The 23,358-nt window shown below is 39.9% G+C and overlaps 1 protein-coding gene across 1 annotated transcript in view; it reads right to left on the bottom strand.

Annotated features, from left to right (window-relative positions):
• LOC120940997 (lipoxygenase homology domain-containing protein 1-like) overlaps positions 1-23,358 on the bottom strand; it is a 470,937-nt gene that overhangs the window by 364,915 nt on the left and 82,664 nt on the right. The window contains exons 4-6 of the mRNA XM_040354208.1: positions 6,404-6,567; positions 2,830-2,916; positions 372-504 (exon numbers count right to left, since the gene is read on the bottom strand). Coding sequence (XP_040210142.1) covers positions 372-504; positions 2,830-2,916; positions 6,404-6,567 — 384 coding nt within the window. The remainder of the gene's footprint in view (positions 1-371; positions 505-2,829; positions 2,917-6,403; positions 6,568-23,358) is intronic.

The following is a 23,358-nucleotide window of genomic DNA, read 5'->3' as shown; positions in this document are numbered from 1 at the left end:
CGACGCCATTTACGTTAACGTCGAAACCAATGACGTCCTTGCGACATCATTTAGCGCAATGCACGTCGGGAAATTTTAGGGACAGAGCATGCGCAGTACGTTCGGCGCGGGAACGCGCCTAATTTAAATGGTCCCGCCCCATTTGAATTAGGCGGGCTTGCGCCAGACGGATTTACGCTACGCCGCCGCAAGTTTACAGGCAAGTGCTTTGTGAATCAAGCATTTACGCTGAAAACTTGCAGCGGTGTAACGTAAATGTAATACGTTACGCCGCCGCAGCGTAGGGCGATTCTACGTGAATCTGGCCCAAAGATTTCATCAAATCAGTCAGTTTAAGCTTAGCAGATCAGACAATAAAATGGCATTATTACCTGACAGTTTCGCCTGGCCATGTCTCAGTATAGGAAGCTCTCTGCAGATCTCCCCATCATCCTCATCTTGAGAAAGCCAGCGTTTTACTTTAATACAGAATTGTTCATTGGAGAAAACGTTCAACAGCTGAACCTGCAGAGACCAACAACAAAATGAGTGGATTTGATTTCATGTGTTCATTTTGTGATTTCTAAACTATTGTCTAAAATGTCCTCTAATGTCTGTGGGTCTACCTGCTGTTGTTGAATGTGCAAGCATAAAACTGCATGAAGTATGAACTTCTATTATTAAAGGAAAAAAACTAATTTGTACAAATAATCTTTATGCAGAGGGATCTTTTACGCACATGTGCACATCTTTCTGCGCATGCACAAGATTTTAAACTCTATTCAGTATGAGATTTTTTATATACTAGTGCTTGGAATAGATTGACACATTTCCATACATACATTTTTAAATTTAATGTTAAATAATTTTAAAGTAAAAATGTTGATATATGCACTCCACAGTGTACCATTTCCAATACTGTATGGCCAATACGGCAATAATTCCCAAAGTTTATCTTTGTCAGCTAGACCATAATTAAGAGATACAGTGACATACTGTATACTACCTTATTCTGCCTGGGTTTAGTTCGAGACAGGTTTCATGTATCGAGTGGGAAGCTCCCAAACCCCAGTGAAGTCTATGGAAGGTGAAACTAGCTATTTTTTTCTGCCCTTTTTAAGGCTAATAGGTTAACTATTGTTGAAAAAATGGTATTGGTAGCTGGGTACTGTCAGGCGAGTCAAATCAGTGCAAAAAATAATAATATCGTTTAGCAAGGAAAGGTTTTTAGATGTGGTTTAAAGAGCAACATTAAAAATACACAAATCCATGAAGTAACATGCTTGGGGGTGCCTTAAAGTTGCACATGGTATTGTCAAACATTACAATACAGTACAGTACTTGAAAGTGACATTTAAAAAATAAATAAATGAAAAATAGCATGGGGTTTACTTTAGTGTTCTAATTGAATTATCCAGGCATGCAACCTGGGTGGTCAGGAAAAGTAGGGCAGGGAGGGTGTGCCTTTCCTTCATATACCGTACCAAGCCACATGCATTTAAACAGTCCCTCATAAAGGATGTAGGGGTTATTGGGAGGGGGGTTATAGTGGAATCTGGAAGCCCCTTTTAACAACCCCCAAAGGAATGAGTACAGGAGTGCATTAGTGCCAAAACTGACCAAATATGGTTAATTGCGTCACCAAGGATCCCTAGTGCTGTGTTTAGACTACTGCACTGTTGGGGGTCATTTAGCGATGGGAGTACGGTGAGGAAACATCATCAGGCAGAAGGTCATTGTGATTGATAATGGACTTACTGGATTTTGTGATGGATTTACATTGGGGGACATTTTAGGTGCCTATCCAATGTCCTGTGAAATAGATTTTTCATGGGGTTGGTGGGTTTATTTACCAATTCACATTTTACGTAATACTAAATACCACTGTAGTCATTCCCCTGGAAAAGGAAAGATACCTGTAGTCCCTTTTAAAAAGGGGATATCCAGATTCCCTTAAAGAGCTCCCCACAAACTCCAACATACTTTGTGGGGGACTGTATGTGGAGAAGAGGCCTAGTCTATCAACACTGAGACAAGGTGCCTTAAAGGGGCAGGGGGGGTAGAGAGACTATGCCCTCCTTCCTTGAAATGTACCCCCTGAAATTGAAAGGCACGTGCTCATTGTCGTCCCTTTCTTGGCTGGCCAGGCTGCACTCCTGGATAAGTGTCTGGTTGAAATATTAAAGAGAAATCCACAACTTTATTTGTGTACTGTCCCTTAAAAAAAATAAAAAAATACAATATGTTCCTCTAAAAATTCCATAAACACCTTTATACTTGCATGCGGCATGGGTAGAAATAAAGGGAGGACAGTAAGTGTGGGCTCCAACTTCCTGAACCAGATCAGGCCACATACTTTTTCCCTCTCTAGCGGGATTGCAAATAACTCCCTTCCTTGCAAGGAACCTTGTTCCAATGTGGGGTAAGGTCCTCTTCCCCACACCCCCCCAAAAAGAACATAGAGGGGAACCTAGAATCTTATAATAACCACCCACCCCAGGGGAACAAGTACAGGGTACCATTAGTACCCTTAATGTTCCAAAAGATACACACCCACATTATAAAAAAGTATTGTATGTTAAATGTATTGTAAATGCAAAAAGTGTAACTAGAAGGGTGCTCTGGTTTAACTGGTCTAAAACTACAGTGATTTTCCAAGACCTGAACTATGTCTCATAGGGAGACTTGATGACAATAGCAGAACTAAATATCTTTAGGTAATAAAGAAGAGCCTTGCATAAACTTTAAATTTAACTACAGTGATACATTATATGAAAAACACAAGTAAAAGAAAATGCTATGCAGTATGCTAGCATGTTTTTTAAGCTGTAATGAGTACAGAAAAGTTACCTCTTCACAGTGCCAGCCAGGGGATGCCCCAGAATTGGTGTGTCCAATGCGTATCTTATAAACCTCCCCAACATCTCCAATGTTAACCTGAAATATAGAAATAGCATTTTCACTTTGGGTATATTATTATTATACATGATTTATATGGCGCCAACAGTTTACGCAGCGCTTTACAATGTAGAGGGGGGGTGGGGGGACAGCACAATTACAGTCCAGTTCAATACAGAAGGGACAGTAGGGCCCTGCTCATAGAGCTTACATTCTAAAGGGAAGGAGTGGTGGTACAAAGGGTAATAGATGCAGGGAATGATTTGATGGGGGTGGCAGTTGTTAGATGGGTATGGGATAGGCTTCCCTGAATAAGTGAGTTTTCAGGGATCTCCTAAAGGTGGACAGATTAGGGGCTAATCGGACATACCTGGGGCAGGGAGTTCCAGAGGATGGGAGAGGCTCTGGAGAAGTCCTGAAGGTGAGCATGGGAGGATGTAACAGGGGGATAGAGAGCAGTAGGTCCTGGGAGGAGCGGAGGATTTGGGCGATACCTGCCGAGAGGTTGGTGATGTAGCTGGGGGCGATGTTGTGGATGGCCTTGTATGTTGTGGTTAGCATTTTGAACTACGTTGGAGTTGGCAGAGAGGAGCAGCAGTCACAGATCGGTTAGTGAGGTGTATTAGTCTAGCAGCAGCATTCATAATAGACAAAAGGGAGGATAGCCTGTGTAAGGAGAGGTCATTAAGGAGAGAGTTGCAGTAGTCAAGGAGTGAATAAGTTGCCTTGTTGTGTCATTAGTCAGGAAGGGTCAAATTCTGGAGATGTTGCAGAGGTTAAGGTGGCAGGATTTAACCAGTGATTGGATGTGGGGGCTGAAGTAGGGGTCAGAGTCAAGGATTACACCCAGCTTCCTGGCATGTGTGGAGGGACCAATGGTTGTGCTGTTGAACTTAATAGTAAAGTTATGGGGGGGACCGGGAAGGAGGAAATATAACAAGGTCAGTTTTAGAATGATTGAGCCTGAGGAAGTGGTGTGACATCCATACCGATATGTCATTCAGTAAGTTTAAGATTTGTGAGGAGATCGAGGGGTGAGTTAAGGAGTGGAGAGATAGATCTGGGTGTCGTTGCCGTAGAGGTGGTATTGGAAGCCATTGTAGGTTATCAACTGGCCCAGGGAAGAGGTATAGAACGAGTATAGGAGGGGCCCAAGGACGAAGCCTTGGGGTACCCCAACAGAAAGAGGAAGAGGAGCGGAGAAGATGGAGTGGCAAGTGACACTAAAAGTGCGCTGAGATAGGTAGGAGGAGAACCAGGAAAAAGCAGAATCACGGAGGGAGTGTAGTTTGCTGAGGAGGAGCAGGTGGTCAACTGTGTCAGCAGAGGCAGCAGAGAGGTCTAAGAGTATGAGTATGGAGTAATGGCTATTGGTTTTAGCAGATAGTAGGTCATTGGTAAGTTTTAGTAGGGCAGTTTCAGTAGAATGTTGTGGATGGGAGACGCACTGTAGGGGGGTCGAGAAGTGTCCATGAGGTAGCGACTTATTCGGTCATGGACAAGAAGTTTGATGAGCTTGGAGGCGAATGGGAGCAGGGAGATGGGTCTTAAGTTATTCAAACAGGTGAGGGTTTTTTAAGTATGGGGGTAACCAGTGTGTGTTTGAGCAGGGAATGGAAGGTGCGAGAGGAGAGGGAGAGGTTGAAGAAGTGGGTTAGGGAGTTTAAGATACAGCAGGAAGGTAGTTTGCAGTAATTGTGAGGAGACAGGGTCAAGGGGACATGTGGTGAAGTGAGACATGGAAAGGAGTTTATCAACTTCATCGGTAACTGGGCATAAGGAGGAGAGTATTGAGTGTGGTGTTGGTCCTGATGTGATGGGTGGGGGAGGAAGTTGAATGCTGGATATCTCCTTGCAAATTATGTCTATTTTGCTTTTGAAATGGTTGGCAATCTGTTGAGCGGTAAGCAAGTTGGTGGGTGGGGGCAGTGGGATGTGAGAGGGTTTTGACGAGAAGGTTTTGATGTGAGTGTTGTAGTAGGTTTGTTTAGCAGTGTGGAGGCAGGAGTTGCATTTAAGAAGGGTAGATTTGTAGAGGGTAAAGTCTTGTAGGGATTTTGATTTACACCATGCTCGCTTAAGAGTATGGCTGCGTCTCTTGAGACTTCTGGTGGCGTCTGTTTGCCAGTTGTGTTGTGTTGAGTTGTGGCAGATGGGGCCTGGTTCTGCATGTACAAAGAGGAGCAAGTACATCTAGGGAGGATGACAGCGTGTTGTTGTAGATGGAAGTGGTTAGGTCTGGGCAGGACAGGGGTGTCATAAAGGCCATCAGTAGCAGAATGAAAAAGGGAAGGGTTGAGGTTGAAATGGTTTCTGCGGGTAGTGGTTTGTTGGTTGGCAGCATGGGAGGTAGGAGACATGTAGAGTGTGAAACAGATAAGGTTGTGATCAGAGAGACGAAAGGGGGTGTTAGAGAAGTTGTAGGGAGTGCAGCGATGGGAGAATACGAGGTTCAGAGTATTGCCGTTAGAGTAAGTGGTGGATTGTGTCCATTGTGTTAGGTTAAAAGAGGAGGTTAATTTGAGTAGTTGAGAAGTGATTGCAGAATTAATATTGATTGGAATGTTAAAGTCACCTAGGATGATGGCAGATACAGAGGAGAGAAATTAGACAAGTCTCAGAGAAAAGAGGAATGCAGAAGAAGAAGAAGAAGAAGAAGAAGAAGAAGAAGAAGGAGAAAACAGAGGGTATGAAGAGTCAGGTGGGAAATCTCAGACAGGTAGAGTGACTTTTTGTGTTGCAGGGAAGATCTATGCAGTTACCAGAGGGTATGAAGAGTCAGGTGGGAACTTTCAGACAGGTAGAGCGACTTCTGATTCAGTCAGCCAATGAACCACAGTAATATACAAAGGCAATAGCTATACCAAGAATAACAAAAGCAATTTAAATACTTTCCTTAAAGTATATCTTTAGCCAAAAAAGTTGCTTTCTTTTAGCTTTGATTAAACCTCTGCTGGAGAAATGTACCCTCTTTATGTGTCCTGATTATCATCAGAACAGAAAATGGTGGGGCAAATTTTCTCAAAATTCTTGTACCCAGAATAAAAAGCAAAAAGATTGCACACTAACTGGGGTTTTAATCATTTCCTACTATAACCAAAAAGGTTTTGTATTAAAAACTTTAATGCATAAAATCAAGTACTCTCCCATGCCTTAACTGTTATCAGAACCCCAGTGTAGGCGATCACTGCCACCCTTATAGGACATTCACACTATTGTGCAGGGTTCTGCATATATTCTAGAAAATGGAATACAAAAAAGATTCATGGTCCATATCTTGTCCCTTCTACTGCATTCTCCATATAAATATTTGGACTCACTTTGGCAGTTGACACAGCCACTATGACAGTGGGTGATTTCCGTCAGTGTTCAGGATAGCCCACAAGCAATACAGTATTGACTATGACTATTATTTTTAGAAGTGCTGCTATAATGCTGTTAATCCATGAAGTATTGTAGGAATGCGTGAAATGTAACTACCCCTGCCACTGACTGAAGACATGTAGGTTACTTATATGATACATACATCAAAAGTATCCTCGTGTCCTCTCTGGAATGCATCGTCTTGGCTACTGTACAGAAAAACAGGTGTTGATGTTCGTAGATGTCCATAAAACATGATGTATACTTGAGATGTTGTCCCGGAGGATGGAATGTTGCTAGTGAAGACAGAAACTTTCCATTCTCCTGCTGAAAAATGAAATAAATATATAGAATAACAAATTGGTCAAATATAAAGTGACATCAGTTTAATGTAGTCTAGGCCATATATATACAGCAGCCTTGTTAATTAAACCAGTTCTGTAAGTGTTCCCTTTTGCTCTGTTCTTATACTGCTGGCCTTTGGTGATACTGAAAAACTGGTGGCACATGGAAAGCTTAGGTAAGTACCACTCTCCTGTAAGTACCAAATAAAAACAAAAACACTAAAGCAGGGATCCTCAAACTACGGCCCTCCAGCTGTTGTAGAACTACACATCCCATGAGGCATTGTAACACACTGACTAGGCATGATGGTAATTGTAGTTCCTGAACAACTGGAAGGCTGTAGTTTAAAAACCCATGCACTAAAGGAAGAAAATAGCTGGAACCTTTTAATTCTGTCTATATGAGTTTATAAAATGTGGATTATATTCTTGTACTAATTTTTCTTAGAAAATTGCTGAATAATGGTTGATGAAATTTGTCCTTCATCAGGGGTTTAGATAATCTGCCTGTCAATCCAGAAAACTGTGGAATAAAAAAAAAACTATACGATGATCATTCAATGAGTAGTAATCTGAGCTGAGAGAACGTAGTAGCTTTACTTTTGGGCTTGAGTTATGCCAGGTAGCCTGAGGTAGGTGTCTCTTGGTGTTACTAGAGGTATGGTATAGTATATCTGAGTGCAATAGCGAAGCTGTATTGAAGGGAACTGAAATATCATGAAACTTCCTGTCAATGGTGACCAATCAGGTTAATTGGCAATAAAAATTTGGATTTAAACATTTACATAAAGATCTGTCTGAACTACAGAGAATCATGCAGTTCATGAATTCAGGCAATCATTATTTATTATAAGGTCTTTCTTTCTGCAAATAAGATAAATATGCCTACATATTCAGTATATAGAAAAAAACTAATTGCAGTTTGCCTCATTTGATACCAATTTACTTCTGCACTTTACTTTTACCAAATTACTTCTGCATGCATGTTCTCTGTAATGTTTTTTTTCCAATTGCAAAGACAGTAACCTATGTGATTGCCAGCCTCAGCCATTGCTAAATATTACCGGTATATTACATAGACCTGTGTAGCAGGTTACAATGGTGTCCCCATTGTAAAATAGTGTAATTAATTAGCAAAGAAAAAAAATCAGCTTTTTATATCATTTCTAAACAAGGATCAGTGGACCAGTTCACCTTACATAGTATAAGCTCACAGACATTTATGAGGAATTTGAAAAGGCCAACAGTTCAATTGGCTTTACTAGGAACTAGAAAAATAAGCTCTAATACACACGACTGTTTTTTTGGGTTGTAAAAAATGAAGTTTTTAAGGGTCTGGAAAAAACAAAGTTTTTTTCAACCCGATCATTAAAACGGCCTTGCCTACACATGATCGTGAAAAAAAAAATGCTCTAGCAAAGCGCGGTGACGTACAACACATATGACGGCACTATAAAGGGGAATTTCCATTCGGATGACGCTACCCTTTGGGCTGCCTTTGCTGATTTTGTGTTAGTAAAAGACGATTCACGCTTTTCAGTCTGTTACAGCGTGATGAATGTGCTTACTCCATTACAAACGCTAGTTTTACCAGAACGAGCGCTCACGTCTCAAAACTTGCTTCTAAGCATGCGCGTTTTTTTCACCTGGTTAAAGCCCACACACGACCATTTTTTACGATGTAAAAAACGTCAACGTTAAAAACGACGTGAAAAATTAGAGCATGTTCGAAATTTTTAATGCCCATTTTTTACATCGTGAAAAATGCTCTGGAGCCTACACACGATCGTTTTTAATGACATTAAAAAAATACTTAATTTTTTACAACCCGAACACGGTACACGGCATAAGAGGCTAACATACATACTCTAATCATATGCCCCCACTGATTCTTGCGTCCAACACTTATGAATCCAGAACGAGATCTGGAGAAGAGTTCATTACCCAAAAATGTCACCCTTTTATGTGCACCGGGTCACATACATTCCCTTGTTTCTCATGTCCGATGGAATCAGAGCTCCTTAGGAGATATGGCATTCTCCATTGATTTATAATTATGAATACACATAAATGAGCCCCATAATTTTGGCATTTTGTTCTTCAGGGCATTTATATTTCTTTTTTCTCTCTCTCATTTTCCCTCGGGAGTGGACGGACTAATGTTGTGAATGTTGTGTTGACTTTTATGTTTCAAACCCAAGAGTTTAAGTTCCATATAAAATACCATCAGCGGTAAGACCCCATGGGCTGTCAGATGGTAAAAGATGAATCTGTTACTTTGTAAAGCTCTAAGCAAATTGATGTCATGTAGTTCTCCATGTAGTTCTCCACCACACAGTTTGGTCTCATCTGACCAGAGCACCTTCTTCCACGTGATTTCTGTGTCCCCCGTGTGGCTTCTCGCAAACTGCAAACAGGACTTTTTATGGCTTTCTTTCAACAATTACACACAGGTGGACTGTATTTACCAATTATGTGACTTCTGAAGGAAATTGGTTCCACTAGATTTTAGTTAAGGGTATCAGAGTGAGGCCAGGTCTTCATGGAGCCGGTTCACACATCTCTGGAGCAGCTCCAGTACGAATTGCACAGGAATCCTCTGCGTCTTCTGGTCCGTGTTAGGTCCAAATTCAGCCAAAAATTCAGACTGAAATCAGACCTGAAACAGTGAACAGGGATCCATTGGACTCCTGCTGTGAGCCACTCCGTGCTGCAGTATAAACCCAGCCTAAAGGGGGCTGAATACAAATGCACGGCACACTTTTCAGATATTTATTTGTAAAGAATTTTAAAAAACATTTATCATTTTCCTTTCACTTCACAATTATGTGCCACTTTGTGTTGGTCTATCACATAAACTCCCAAAAAATACATTTACGTTTTTGGTTGGAACATGACAAAATGTGGAAAATTTCAAGGAGTATGAATACTATATGTAAAAAAAATACTCAGTACATTCTGCCTACCCATCTTCACAATCTAAAAACAAGTCTTATTAGGTCCATTCATCTCACACTGCGCCTACTGTTGACAGATCATACAATTTTTTTGAGTTACAATTGACTTACTAAGGCCGGACATAGACTAAGCGATTTTCTTTCCTGCAATCACTGTCCGTGTTGATGGGAAATCCCTCCCGCTGAGCCACTGTGTTTTCCTGACGGGGGGGGGGGGGGGGGGCGGGGGAATCTATCCCCACCCAGGGAACACAGTATTTATTCCTAGTGGCTGTAACAGCCGCAATAATCTCATGTAAAATCAGACAGGCTGGTTGTACCCAAGTTGAACGATCAATCAACTTGGGTACATTCAGCCTGCCCATACATGGTCAGGATCTCAGATGGTTCCTGCTGAACCGGCCGAGATTCGAACTGTCTATGGCTGGCTTAAAGGTGTAGAACAAGTGAATGTTTGCTGAGCTTAGTAAATGAGGTAAAACTGTATTAACTTCAATCAGTCAATTATGTGCTAGCAGTGAAAATGAACACTGGATCACCTACTTTAAGCTGGTCATACATGGATCAAAATGTGGCCAGTTCAGCAGGGACTGGTGGAATTTTGATCCATGTATGGGCACTGTGGTTGTATTATCAATTGACTTGTGTACAATCAGCCTGTCTGTTTTTTTCCCAATGATTAGTGCCGCCAGCTATAGTCAGCAACACTAATCGCTGTGTTCTGTTGGCAGGAAAGGCTCCTCATGCTTCCTGTCATCAGAACACAATAGCACTGCAGGAAGGATTCCCACATCAACACTGCTGGGGAAATGTAGCCATTTTCTTTCCATCTACTCGTGGTGGAAGCATAAAGTATTGCATAAACTATGGCCTGCCTTACTAATATTCACTCTACACATTGAACATTAACTTTGCTAAGTATACAGCCTATATCCTTCTAGTTAATCAGCCTCTGTGTCTGATTGACTTAAATTATTGTATGATGATCCCTTTATTACTGACAGCGTAATCCTTAAAATAGCTCTGTTGTATGGTCTAGTTAGGTTTTTATGTAAAGTTTCCAATAAAACAACATTGTGATGGCTCTCCTCTAGCACAATGTTTTATATCAGGGGTGGCCAACCAGTGGCCCGCGGAGCCCTCTGATGTGGCCTGCGACCTCCTGCTCTGGAATGGTGGGTTGACAAGCCCAGATCGCAGGTTGCCAACCCGCCATACTACAGCATCAGTGTTGTGAATGGTGGTGGTAGAGGAAGAAAGCAGCTGCGGAGCAGAGCTCCATAGGCCGATGCTTTCTCTACAGCTAGTCTATGGCAAAGTTAAGCTAACCCGCAGGATAGACACAGGTGCATTATGCTGCACCCACGTTGTGGGTAAACCGCAGCACATCAGGGTAAAAGCAGTCTTAGGCCCTTTTCACACGATCAGCCCAACCAAATAGGACCCTCAATTAACCTCTACAGAGCGACAGATGTCCGTTTACGCTCGCCTACCTCCAATCCAAAAAACAAAAGAGAATTCGTCCCATTCCATCTGGGTGGATCGGAGGACCTTTAGAGTAGCCGTGACCTGTCATCCGTCCGCTCCGCTCAATGTGGCCCGCGACTGGTTACCAAGTTGCTTAAGTGGCCCTCGCTCTTCAAAAGGTATTGTGTTGACATTGCTATAAAAATGACCAGCAGAGGGAGCAAAAGCTTTCAAATGCCAATGAACTGTAGTTACGATTATCCATCTGCTTTTTAGAAAAGCAGCTCAGGTATACAAGGTGTTTGGTATTAGGAATAAAGTGCAGGTTCACCACTACCATGGGTTTGAAGCAAATTCTGCAGGTTCAATATTTGCAGTGCTGGCAAATGCACGTGCAAATTTGTCCAGGAGATTTTTTTAATTATAATACACTGCATAGGCTTTGAGCTATTGCAAACAAGGCTCATGCCCCGTACACACGCTCGGGATTTCCGACAGGAAAAAGTCAGTCGGGAAGCCGGCGAGTTTGGCAGTTTTCCTGTCGGAAAAACTGTGAGGGAGTATACACACTGCCGGGATTCCCAGCCAAAAGCTCTCCTCGTAGTTTTCCCGTTGGAAAACTTGTGTGTACGAGGCATCAGAGGGGCCAAGAAGAGGGAATAGGCCAGCTCCTTTATTATGGAACAGAGAACCATAAAACAGAGTGTCAATGCATTAAAAGCTACTGCAGAGAAAAGATAGGGAAAACTGACAAAATACATAGGCGGAGCTGGAAACTGCACTTTATTTTAATCTTTTTGGTCAATCAACCCCTTTGGTGTCTTTATATAAGGGCTTATTGCCTTTCACTTTATTTTGTGTTTGATTTAAAGTCAGTAGTAACTTTTAGTTTGTGTCCATCCATAGAACACTTTATTTTATTTTTTGCTGCAAGGCCTCCACTTAAAAAGCTTTTATTTCAGGGGTGGTATTTAGGGTTTTCTTTTATTTTGGGGGTATTTTGTTTTTTATTCCTTGTCAATATGTTTTTTATTTTAGGTAAAACTGCATTTTAGAGCACATTCAGTAAAAAAGTTGGCTTTATTTATTTTGGTATTATTTGGGGGTTTTCATTTATATTGGGTATATATTGATTTTTATTGTATGTTGATGGGGTTTTTTGTAGGTTAAAGGAACACTAAAGCTTTGTTTTTGTTTTTAAATAACAAACAAGTTATACTTACCTCCACTGTGCAGCTCGTTTTGCACACAGTGGCCCTGAACCTGGTCTTCTGGGGTCCCTCGGCGGCTGTCTCGGCTCCCCCCCCTCAAAAACTTTCCACCTTCATGCGAGCAAGCGAGCATGGTGGAAAGTCCTTGTGGGCGCGCTCCTGTGATACAGCCGGTGTATCACTCGGCCCCGCCCCCCGGCACGCCGCATCATTGGATATGATTGACAGCAGCCCTAGACAATGGCTGCGCTGCTTTCAATCAACCAATGAATGAGCCGAGAAGCCGGCCCAGAAACCTGCGCGTTCACGGCGTGGGACTTTCGAGGGGTCAGGTAAGAAAAGGGGGCCTGGGGGGGCCACTAATGCTTGGATGTTTTTTCACCTTAATGCATAGAATGCATTAAGGTGAAAAAACATCTACCTTTACAACCCCTTTAAGCTTCCTATGCCTTTTTTGACAGTAGTCTTTCTCTTCCTAAAAATGACCAGAATGACTAAAAGGATTTGTCATTAATGGGTTTTTCCACTGGCGTTAATGAATCAAGCATTGGCAGATTCGCTCATCCATTCTTGTTATGACGTTCTGTATGAAAATGTACAGTACAGAGTTTAATCTTATGTATTTTAAAGGATATTTCAAAGGAAGCACCATAAAGGCTCACACTCGATGCCACCTGAATAGCATGTTTATTTCAAAGCACTAACATTCTTACTTCTAGGTACAAGGTTGATGTAGTTTGTTTATGCCATCTGTTTTACCACTTCAATACAGGACACTTTCAGTCCCCTCGAGCCCAGGCCAATTTTCAGGGCTGTCGCACTTTGGATGACAATTGCTCGGTCATGCAACACTGTATCTATATGAAATTTATTTTTGGTGGTATTTAATCACCACTGGGGTTTTTTTTTTTTATTATTAATAAAAAATAAAGGTCGAAAATGTAAAAAGAAAATGGTATTTTCTTTGTTTCTGTTATAAAATGTTGCAAATAAATAATCTGTCTTTATAAATTTGGGCCAAAAAGTATACCACTACATTTCTAAGAAAAATGTGCCTTTTTGCTCCATACATACGATAGTGCTTTTCTTTCTGAACAATTAGGCTTCATTTCCACTGGCGTTTTTACAGCCACTGTTGTTAGGCTTTTTTACAGCTTAAAAACGCCTGTCCATGTTTATTTTGTAAAAAAAAAAAAAAATTTTTGTGAGCTGCAGCTTTAAAAATGCCGCAGTCGCGTTTTTGAGCGTTTTTGCGCGTTTTTGAGCGTTTTCACGCATTTTTGAGCGTTTTTGAGCATTTTTCGACGTCTGGCGTTTTTACAGCTCTACTCTGGAGCTTCAGAACGCCCTGGTCCTGCGTTTTTTTTACAGCTCAAAAACGCCTATGCCATTTGCAGCTCAAAAACGCCTATGTGGGCATGATGCCATAGAATAACATGGACAGGCGTTTTTAAGCTGTAAAAAACACTCAGAAAAGTGGCTGTAAAAACGCCAGTGGAAATGAAGCCTTAAACTTTTGTGTCATCAGTCCACAAAACATTTTTCCAGTAGAATTGCAGTTGGCCAAGGTGCTCCTTGGCTAACTTCAGGCACGCAGCAATTTTTTTTGGAGAGCAGCGGCTTCCTCATTGGTGTTCTGCCAAAGATACCCTGATGCCCTGCTTGTTCAAAGACTTGCGTATGGTAGACTCATGAACGGGGATGTCTTTGTTATCTCATTGAGGAATCTGTATTGTGCCATGGGAGTCATCTTGGCTGGGCGCTCACTTCTAGGAAGAGTATCCGCAGCATTAAACTGTCTCCATTAAAACATAAAAGATAATTTGTCTAACCGTCAACTGATGCCTAAACACTTTGAGATCTCTTTGTATCCCTTTCCAGCATTATGCAGATCAACTACTGTTGATCATATGTCTTCAGAGAGTTCCTTTTTGCGAGGCATGGGTTACATCACTGATGCTTCTTGAAGTATGAACAGCGATCCTAAAATGTTTGTCAATCAAAGTAGCTCCAAACCACACCTCCAAACTCATTTCATTTGTGTCGCACTCAAAAAAAAAAACATTCATGCTCATCTGGATGCCTGCAGTATCAATCCGAGCTGTAGCTGTACCCTGCCCAATGTACTCTGAGAAATGAGAAATCAAAAAACACTGATCACTCAGTTCTAGAATCACTATAAACTAGAAACCACCACGCAATTGTCAGTTAACACAGTGCCATATTGAAAAAAATGGTCTGGTCATGAAGTGGGGGTAAATCTTCCAGAGGTCAAGTGTTTAAAAAAAAATATTGCTCTGTGAAACCTTTCATCAGGGTACTCTCTATAAAACACAATTTTAAAAACCTGACCCCAAAACATTGTTGTTTACCTCCTAGAAACCATTGAGTTAAAGTGGTCAGTGCAGCCAGTCATCACAATTTCCAAGATTTCTTGCACAGGAAAAGTATACAGTCAATTACTTGACACACTAAAAATGTGATATCTATGCCCTTTGCAAGGCATCTGCTGACTGACAAACCAGTATACTGTGTATAGATACAATTAAAAAAACAAATCAGGGAAATTCTGTGCATTTTGGAAGCACATTTTCCCCCTGATTCAGGCCCCGTACACACGGCCGAGGAACTCGACGTGCCAAACACATCGAGTTCCTCGGCGTGTTCAGTCCTGGAGCCGCCGAGGACCTCGGCGGGCCAAGTTCTCCCATAGAACAACGAGGAAATAGAGAACATGTTCTCTATTTCCTCGCCGAGGTCCTCGTCGGCTTCCTCGGCCGAAAGTGTACACACGGCCGGGTTTCTCGGCGGAATTCAGCTCCCGACCGAGTTTCTGGCTGAATTCTGCCGAGAAACTCGGTCGTGTGTACGGGGCCTATGACTTTCTCAATCTGCTTTGTGCAGTACCCAGTAAAAAAAATGTTTAGCAAGTAAAATAGAATGAAGACCAAATAAAAAAACACTACCTGATTAAGGAGTATATAAAACTACATAAAAACCTTGCTTTTTAAAAAATGCATATTCCATTTTTCTTAGCAGATAAGGAAGGTCTTTGTTTAAATTCACTAAAAGCCGCTTGACCATAATCAGATTTTTAGAGAAATGTTCATCTTTTATTTTATATATAGAAAGTCTCAACTTTGGAACAATATTGAGACAATCTGAAATACTTATATGTAATTTCTGTACAACTACTAATGGCTTTTGATAAACAGCAAATATTCTGCTACATTTACTGAATTCCCCCCACCGATGACAGGAGCTGGTTCCTATTGGCTTATACTATAGTGATAGTCTCTAAAAAGGCTCCAAAAATAGAAAGGAAAGGAAAACACTCACCACATTAAAAGCCTCGGAATCATTTATTGAGTCATCCAACAAACAGACTACTCCATCAGATGGACGGACCATCTAATGAGTTTTACTCAATCAGGAACTTACTCATAGGGTCTAATGACGTTTCTGCAGTCCAACTTTGTTTGTTTTTTCGTAAGGAATTTTGTAATAAAAGCTATGACAAATTTTATAAATGTTTGTTGTGCCTTTGCAACTACTAAATGTTTTACTCTTTCTTGCTGTTGCAGTAATGTGATTGCACTTACAATTCATATCCATTTGATATCATGGTGCTGAGTGTAAAAAAACATAATGTAACTGGGAATTCCAGCACTAGTTCCACTACTGATATTTTCTATATGTACTTAACATATAAAACTGTATGGAGCGACATAAGGTTACTTCATTCGGTGCGTTTATCTTATTTGGAGCAAAGGGCCAAGCTCCAAAACTTGTTTTGAGTTGTGTTTCAATGATTTTATTCCTTCTAGTTTTAAAAAGTGTTTTATTCAAGTGATATAGCACTTTATACAGAATAGAAGGGAAGAGATCAGTGAAAGAGAAATGCCTGTGATTGTTTTAAAACACATTTGTGATTTTGAATTTTGAATTAAAATGACTCTAGTCCTATGAAGGATTCTGGGAATCCATTATAAAACAAGGTAAATATGATGAAAAATGCAAACATTATAATACACCATAAAACATAATTAAAATGTAATGTGGAATGTAACAGGAATTTTATTATATTTGCTTTTTTGTTTGAAAACTACACGCAAGAAATCTACTTGTTTACAAGTTTCAATTACTATTTTTTGATAGAAAATTACGTATAACCCCCAAACTTTATCCATTTTTTTTAGCAGAGACCCTAGGGAATAAAATTGCGATCTTTGCATCTTTTTATGCCACATAGTATTTGCACAGCGGCTTTGCGAATGCAATTTTTTTGGAAAAAAAAAAAACTTTAATGAATAAAAAATAATAGTTACCCCAATTTTTTTGCATAATGTGAAAGTTGATGAAACTGAGTAAATAGATACCTAACATGTCATGCTTTAAAAATGTGCACGCTTATGGAATGGCGATAAACTACGGTACTTAAAGATCTCCATAGGTGATGCTTTAAATGACTTTACAGGTTACCTGTTTAGAGTTACAAAGAAGATCTAGCACTAGAATTATTGCTCTTGCTCTATCATTCGCGAGGATACCTCACATGTGTGATTTGAATACTATTTACATATAGATGTGCGACTTACGTATTATTTATTTAACTTTTTATTTTTACGCTGTCCGTTTAATTTTCTTTTTTTTTATCACTTTTATTTCTATTACAAGGAATGTAAACATCCCTTGTAATAGAATAAGGATAACAGGTCCTCTGTATGAAGAAATATGGGGTCAAAAGACCCTAAATCTCTTCTTTACCTTTAGAATAAAAAGATCAATAAAAAAGATTTTTGAACTTTCACTTTATTGTTTCCTTCCAATCTGAACCAGAAGTGAAGTCATGATGTTGCTCTGGTTCTCTAAGGCCATAATGTCGATCAAAGAGTGTCAATTCTTTGATCACCTATGAGAGCAGATGGCCGCACCATTGGATTGTTTCACGTGGAAACTGGCGGTAACGGTAAGCCCGAGAATCACCGTCAAGTGGCAGGAGGGGGGGGACATCCGGGGGGGACATCCGGGGGGGACATCCCCTCCCGCCACTTCAGAAACTTGCCCAGAGGTAACCACTTGGTTAACCGGTTGGTTTCATTAACCGGTTGGTTTCATGAGAAAGCTGGCCGTCTGTTAAAAAAAGTGTACTGGGGTTATGACTGATATCATCAGCCATTATCCAAGAAAACCAATTACAAACCACAATGTACATATACGTACTGCGGTCAGCAAGTGGGTAAACATTTAATTATTGGAGCTTGGCCTTCAGGCACCCAAAGCATTGGTTAATGTCATAACAGTTAGCAATGATCCTAAAGTTGGTGGGTAGCAGCAGCCATTCCCAACTAACAATCACCTGGGGTACTAGCAAACAAACTGGACTGAGTTTTTAAATCTAATTCTGGAACTAAACGGTTATTTTGGAATTTGGAACATGGAGGTTGATGTACCAAATATGTTTTTTTTTTTTCCATGTTAATATGTGTCACATTAAGCCAGTCTATTCAAATGAATGGGCTAGTAACACACATGAAAATGTCAAGAAAGGGACATGCACCATATTTTTGGGGTACCTTTCTTTTGTAATACAGTACACCGCAATGCACCACATTGCAAAAGTGTGATTTGGCCATAAAGGAGTAGAGACTGTTCACTTTGTAAAGTACATGTTCATTTTCTCAAGTGAACGTTAGCAGTTTAAATATGTGTTCACTTAACACTTCTAGCTGACTGCCTTTAAGACCCTTTAAGAGTTCTAAAAGCTTAGAGGTGGAGGCGGGCATTTGGGTCATGTGACCGATGTGATTGGCTATCACAGCAATCATATGATTGGAAAGATCCCGATGGCAAGTATGTATCGGGAGCTTACTGATACCCGCCAGTTAACGTGCTGGGAGCATGCTCTCAGCACAGTTAGTTGTTTTAAAAGGGCATTAGGGTGCACAGAGTGGCCACGCCAACGTGTGCGTCCAGCTTTAAGGCTAAAATACCCAATCGTGTGTGAGAAAACGGCTTTTTTAAACTTTGTCTGTGAAGGAGCAGGGTTGTCGCCTAGGAGAGTAAGTGTGATAGAACTACAGAACAGCTTTCCTTCTCCTCATTTCTATAACATAAGGGAAGGTGTTCTGTAGTTCACTGAGACAACATGGCAGGGTGGATAACATTGTTTGAGTGCATAAATATAGGAGTTAAACAGGATTTTTAAGGGGAAAACAAAATACAAAAATGTATATAAAAAATAAATGTTATTATACAAAAATAGAAAAGATGTAAAAATCTATCATATATTCAATAGAATTTCATAAATGCAAGACGACAATTTTCTCGACATGTTTCACCATATAATTTGACTTCTTCAGGAGTTTGTCACGCGCTACTGAAATATAGATTAAAAAGACAACAAAATATGAACACATAGAACAGAGATTAAACACATTCAAAAATACACAATAATATATAAATAATGACCAGATCATAATCAGGATACCTACAGGTACCTATCCAGGGTTTTCTCTCGGGTTTCTAGGCTGGCACCACCCGCTGGAGGTGATCTATGGCTTTGCCCTTTTGGTAGTCAAGATTTGACTTTTAACCATTTTTCTATCTTGGTACAATCAAGTTTCGGTTTTTGGTAAGGATGTAAAAATGCAGAGGCATACATTTAGGTGTTCCCTGTGTTTGCCAGGTCTATTTTTAGACTCATTTCCGTTCATCTTCCTGCTTCCTGGGTGGTTTGATATCATTTCCGGGGCATGGAGTGACGCACTTCCGGTTCCTTTTAGGTTATCCTAGCTTGAATCGTCACTTCCGGGTAAACTGGCCATGGAAGCCGAAGGCGGATCTGATACGCCCGCTGCTCCCATTGATTTGGCGCCATTGCGCATCCAATGGGAGGGAAGAGAGGGGTTTATAAGAGGTGCGGCATGTGTTTGGTTGGCAGGAGCAGCTTTTGAAGGAGAGGCACCATCTTTGTTGTAAGTAGCTATATTTTTAATCTTCTCTTTCCTCTCTCCCTTTGATGATTTTTTAATGGATGTTTTTTCTGGCCAATATTCCATTGAGTATCTATATCTTTTTAGATTTCATGCTGGTTGATTGCCGCATATGTGGTATGGATTTATTTCTACCTTGACTACGCTGATGGTCCATTTGTACTTATCAGGTATGCAGTTGCTCAACATTAAAGAAGTTTGGCTTTTTTCCTTCTTTAATGATAGCTCTTTAAAATGTCTATATATATTCTTTCTCTATGCAGTTGTCTTGTGATAAATGTGGGAGTAGTGGAGATTGTGGATTTATCTGCGATTTGAATAATTTCCTTTAAACCTTCTATATGACGGGCCAGGTAATCTTTTTGTATCTGCCTTGTCATTTATGGATTAGTATAAGTGATTGGATTATATTGTTTGATACTTATAATCATTTGTGTATTTTATATATGCCCCTCCAGACTGGTCCTTTAGCCTATCGCCAGAATTCTCCAACACATGTCTTGGTACATGAGTTTTGACCCAGAATATTTTCCCCTCTCTATGGTACACCATTTGATTTCATACAAATGTTCTTCTCCTGATGCTGTTCTAAGAAATGTATTTTATACATTCTTTGAACGCTTCTATCCATATTCACAGGTAAAGCCTACATACTTTAATATTCTTTTATATTTTTTCATATTTTTTCTTTTTTTATTCATCATTCTTATTTTTCTTTATTACTGCAAATACCCGTAGGTATCCTGATTATGACATTGATCATGATCTGGTCATTATTTATGCATTATTGTGTATTTTTTAATGTGTTTGAGCCATGACTAAGCACTGACCCAAAGTGTGAAACGCATTGGCTGCTATCCCAACTTTTTCTGCATTTTTGTAGTGCATTTTATGTTCTGATTTTACAATAAAGACAACCGAAAGGTCTGTTAGAGTGCGGCTGTCCACTTTTTCTTAGCCTCTATCAATGGATTTATTTCTACCTTGACTACGCTGATGGTCCATGTGTACTTATCAGGTATGCAGTTGCTCAACATTAAGGAAGTTTGGCTTTTTTCCTTCTTTAATGATAGCTCTTTAAAATGTCTATATATATTCTTTCTCTATGCAGTTGTCTTGTGATAAATGTGGGAGTAGTGGAGATTGTGGATTTATCTGCGATTTGAATAATTTCTTTTAAACCTTCTATATGATGGGCCAGGTAATCTTTTTGTATCTGCCTTGTCATTTATGGATTAGGATAAGTGATAATAGGATAATCATTTGTGTATTTTTTATATGCCCCTCCAGACTGGTCCTTTAGCCTATCGCCAGCATTCTCCAACACATGTCTTGGTACATGAGTTTTGACCCAGAATATTTTCCCCTTTCTATGGTACACCATTTGATTTCATACAAAGGTTCTTCTCCTGATGCTGCTCTAAGAAATGTATTTTATACATTCTTTGAACGCTTCTATCCATATTCACAGGTAAAGCCTACATACTTAAATATTCTTTTATATTTTTTCATATTTTTTCTTTTTTCTTCATCATTCTTATTTTTCTTTATTACTGCATATACCCGTAGGTATCCTGATTATGACATTGATTATGATCTGGTCATTATTTATACATTATTGTGTATTTTTGAATGTGTTTAATCTTTGTTCTATGTGTTCATATTTTGTTGTCATTTTAATCTATATTTCAGTAGTTTGTGACAAACTCCTGAAGAAGCCAAATTATATGGCGAAACATGTTGAGAAAAAAATTGTCTGCTATTGAATATATGATGGATTTTTATATCTTTTCTATTTTTGTATAATACAATTTATTTTTGTATATACATTTTTGTATTTTGTTTGCACCTTAAAAATACTGTTTAACTCCTATATTTATTCTTCAAATAAAGGATGTGGTGCCTATGCATAGCTGACAGGTAATTCAACAATTCTCATTGTTTTAGTGCAGTATGGGCCAAGTTCACAGAAAATTAGAAGCTCACTAGATTTCTGCCAAGATCAATAGGTATTATTTTTTGCACTGATTGGACAGATATAACAGAACACTTTTAATGGTAAATTTGACAGACCAAAATGCAAGCAAAAAAGAGAATTGCAGGGTTTACATGCACTCATTGTAAGGGTTTACATATGGTATGCTTTAAAGGAGAATTTCAACTTTCTTATCACTTTAAATAGTTCTTTTGGGCAAAGCTGGTCCAAACCAACTATTCCTAAAAAATAATGATGTGCCCACTGTGGCACTGTAACCTACTTTTGTAGCATTAGCGATATGTTCTGCAAGCAGTTCGGGTAAAAACTTCCCATCTGCTGCCGGAATTAAAAAGAGTTAGGCTAAGTGCTCTTCAGCCATTCAGGAAAAGCCTTTTATTTGTATCAACAAATACAAGGCTTACACTGATTGGCCAAGATGGCGCAATGGGCAGATGGCATCACAATTTCCACCTTGGCCAATCACAGGAAACCTTCCTTTTATTGATAAAAATTGCTCAGGAGCCATTCAGCAGCGGCCAGGAAGTCCCTTGCAATGCTGCCTAAATACAGGGCCACTTATGCCTTGTACACGGCTGGACTTTCCGAGAAAAAAAGTCAGACAGGCTTTTTTTCTCGGAAGCTCCGGCGGTGTGTAGCCTCCATCTGACTTTTTTTTCTCGGAAGCCCGACGGACCTTAGATAGAGAATCTGATCTCTTTTACTTCCAACGGACTCGCGGCTGACTTTTTTCACAGTCAAAAGTCTGACCGTGTGGACACGGGCATTACTGTATGTGGCTAATGCTACAACAGTATGTTTTCCCACACAGGGTTGAGGTATCTTTATGTACTGGAAATAGTTGGTTTGGATCAGCTTGGCTTAAACAAACTCTTTAACGTGAAAGCAAAGCTGGATATCTACTTTAAAGTGATATTAAAGTCTTTTTTTTGTTTGTTTAAAAATCACAAACATGTTACACTTACCAGCACTGTGCAGTGGTTTTGCACAGAGAAGCCTCGATCCTCCTCTTCTCGGATCCCTTGCCGGTGCTCCTGGCTCCTCCCTCCTGCCGAATGACCCCTTGGCAAGCATCTTGCTATGGGGGCACCTGAGCCGAGCTGCTGCTCTGTGTGTCCATTCAGAGACTGCCCCGCCCCTCTCTCTCTCTCCTCATTGGCTCACTGATTTTGATTGACAGCAGCAGGCACCAATGGGTGCCAATTAGGAGGGAGAGTCATATTATATAGTATGAGGGGAGCTGCTGTCCACATAGAATGCATTAAGATAAAAACGTTCTGTCTTTAGAACCACTTTAAGTGCCGTGAACATTCAATTAGCTAGGTAACAGTCTTTACCTGTTTAGTAAACCCTTCAAAAGTCCTTGGAATCAATGTTCAGAATGTGCTTCTACTTTCACACACCATCAAAAGTCTATAGCCAGATTTAGAATTTGCAAAGACATATTTGCACATAAAACCTTTACAGTACAACTCTCTAATAAACATGCATCCTATTATTTTCTCCATACAGATATTTAGACATTTAAAATCCAATTGACCATGGAATAAATGGTACTCAAGTGGTTAGCAATAAATAGGTTTATACGTACCTTCCTGGAGGGCAAAAGTTTACACACCAGTGATATTTCTACCGCACTGCCTTTTTCCTTGAGCTTTTATTATAGGGAAATGTAACATGAATATTAATCTGCACCATTTTACTAGCAGCGGTTAATATTATCATGCTTTATGATGGCTTATTCTCATTCACTGCTCCCCTATGCTAGTAAAGTTAGGAATTGCTTTGAACTACGTAATTGTAAAAAAAAAAAAAAAAATATTCAATTTGCAAGAAACTATACGTGTGACAATTACTTGTGTTGATGAGTGCACACAAAACATTTATTTGCACGCATAAAGACATCTCGTAATACATGTGTAAAATTAAACAGTCCGTACAAATATCATTACAAGCCACAATTTAAAAGGAAAATGTTTCCCATTATCTTTGGAAAAGTATGTTGGGAACAGTTTTAGGATGCGGTGTAACAGGGCAAGTATAATTTTATAACTATGCAATAAAAGCAAACTGTATTACTGGTTTCTATGGCAAAGCACTGAATGTATTGGTGTGTTGAGAGACAAATGGGATTATAAGGCTGAAACT

The sequence above is a fragment of the Rana temporaria genome, chromosome 5 (assembly GCF_905171775.1).
Source record: "Rana temporaria chromosome 5, aRanTem1.1, whole genome shotgun sequence".
Classification (NCBI taxonomy): Eukaryota; Metazoa; Chordata; class Amphibia; order Anura; family Ranidae; genus Rana; species Rana temporaria.
The sequence above is the reverse complement of the archived record's forward strand: the minus strand, read 5'-3'. Positions and strand labels throughout refer to the sequence as shown.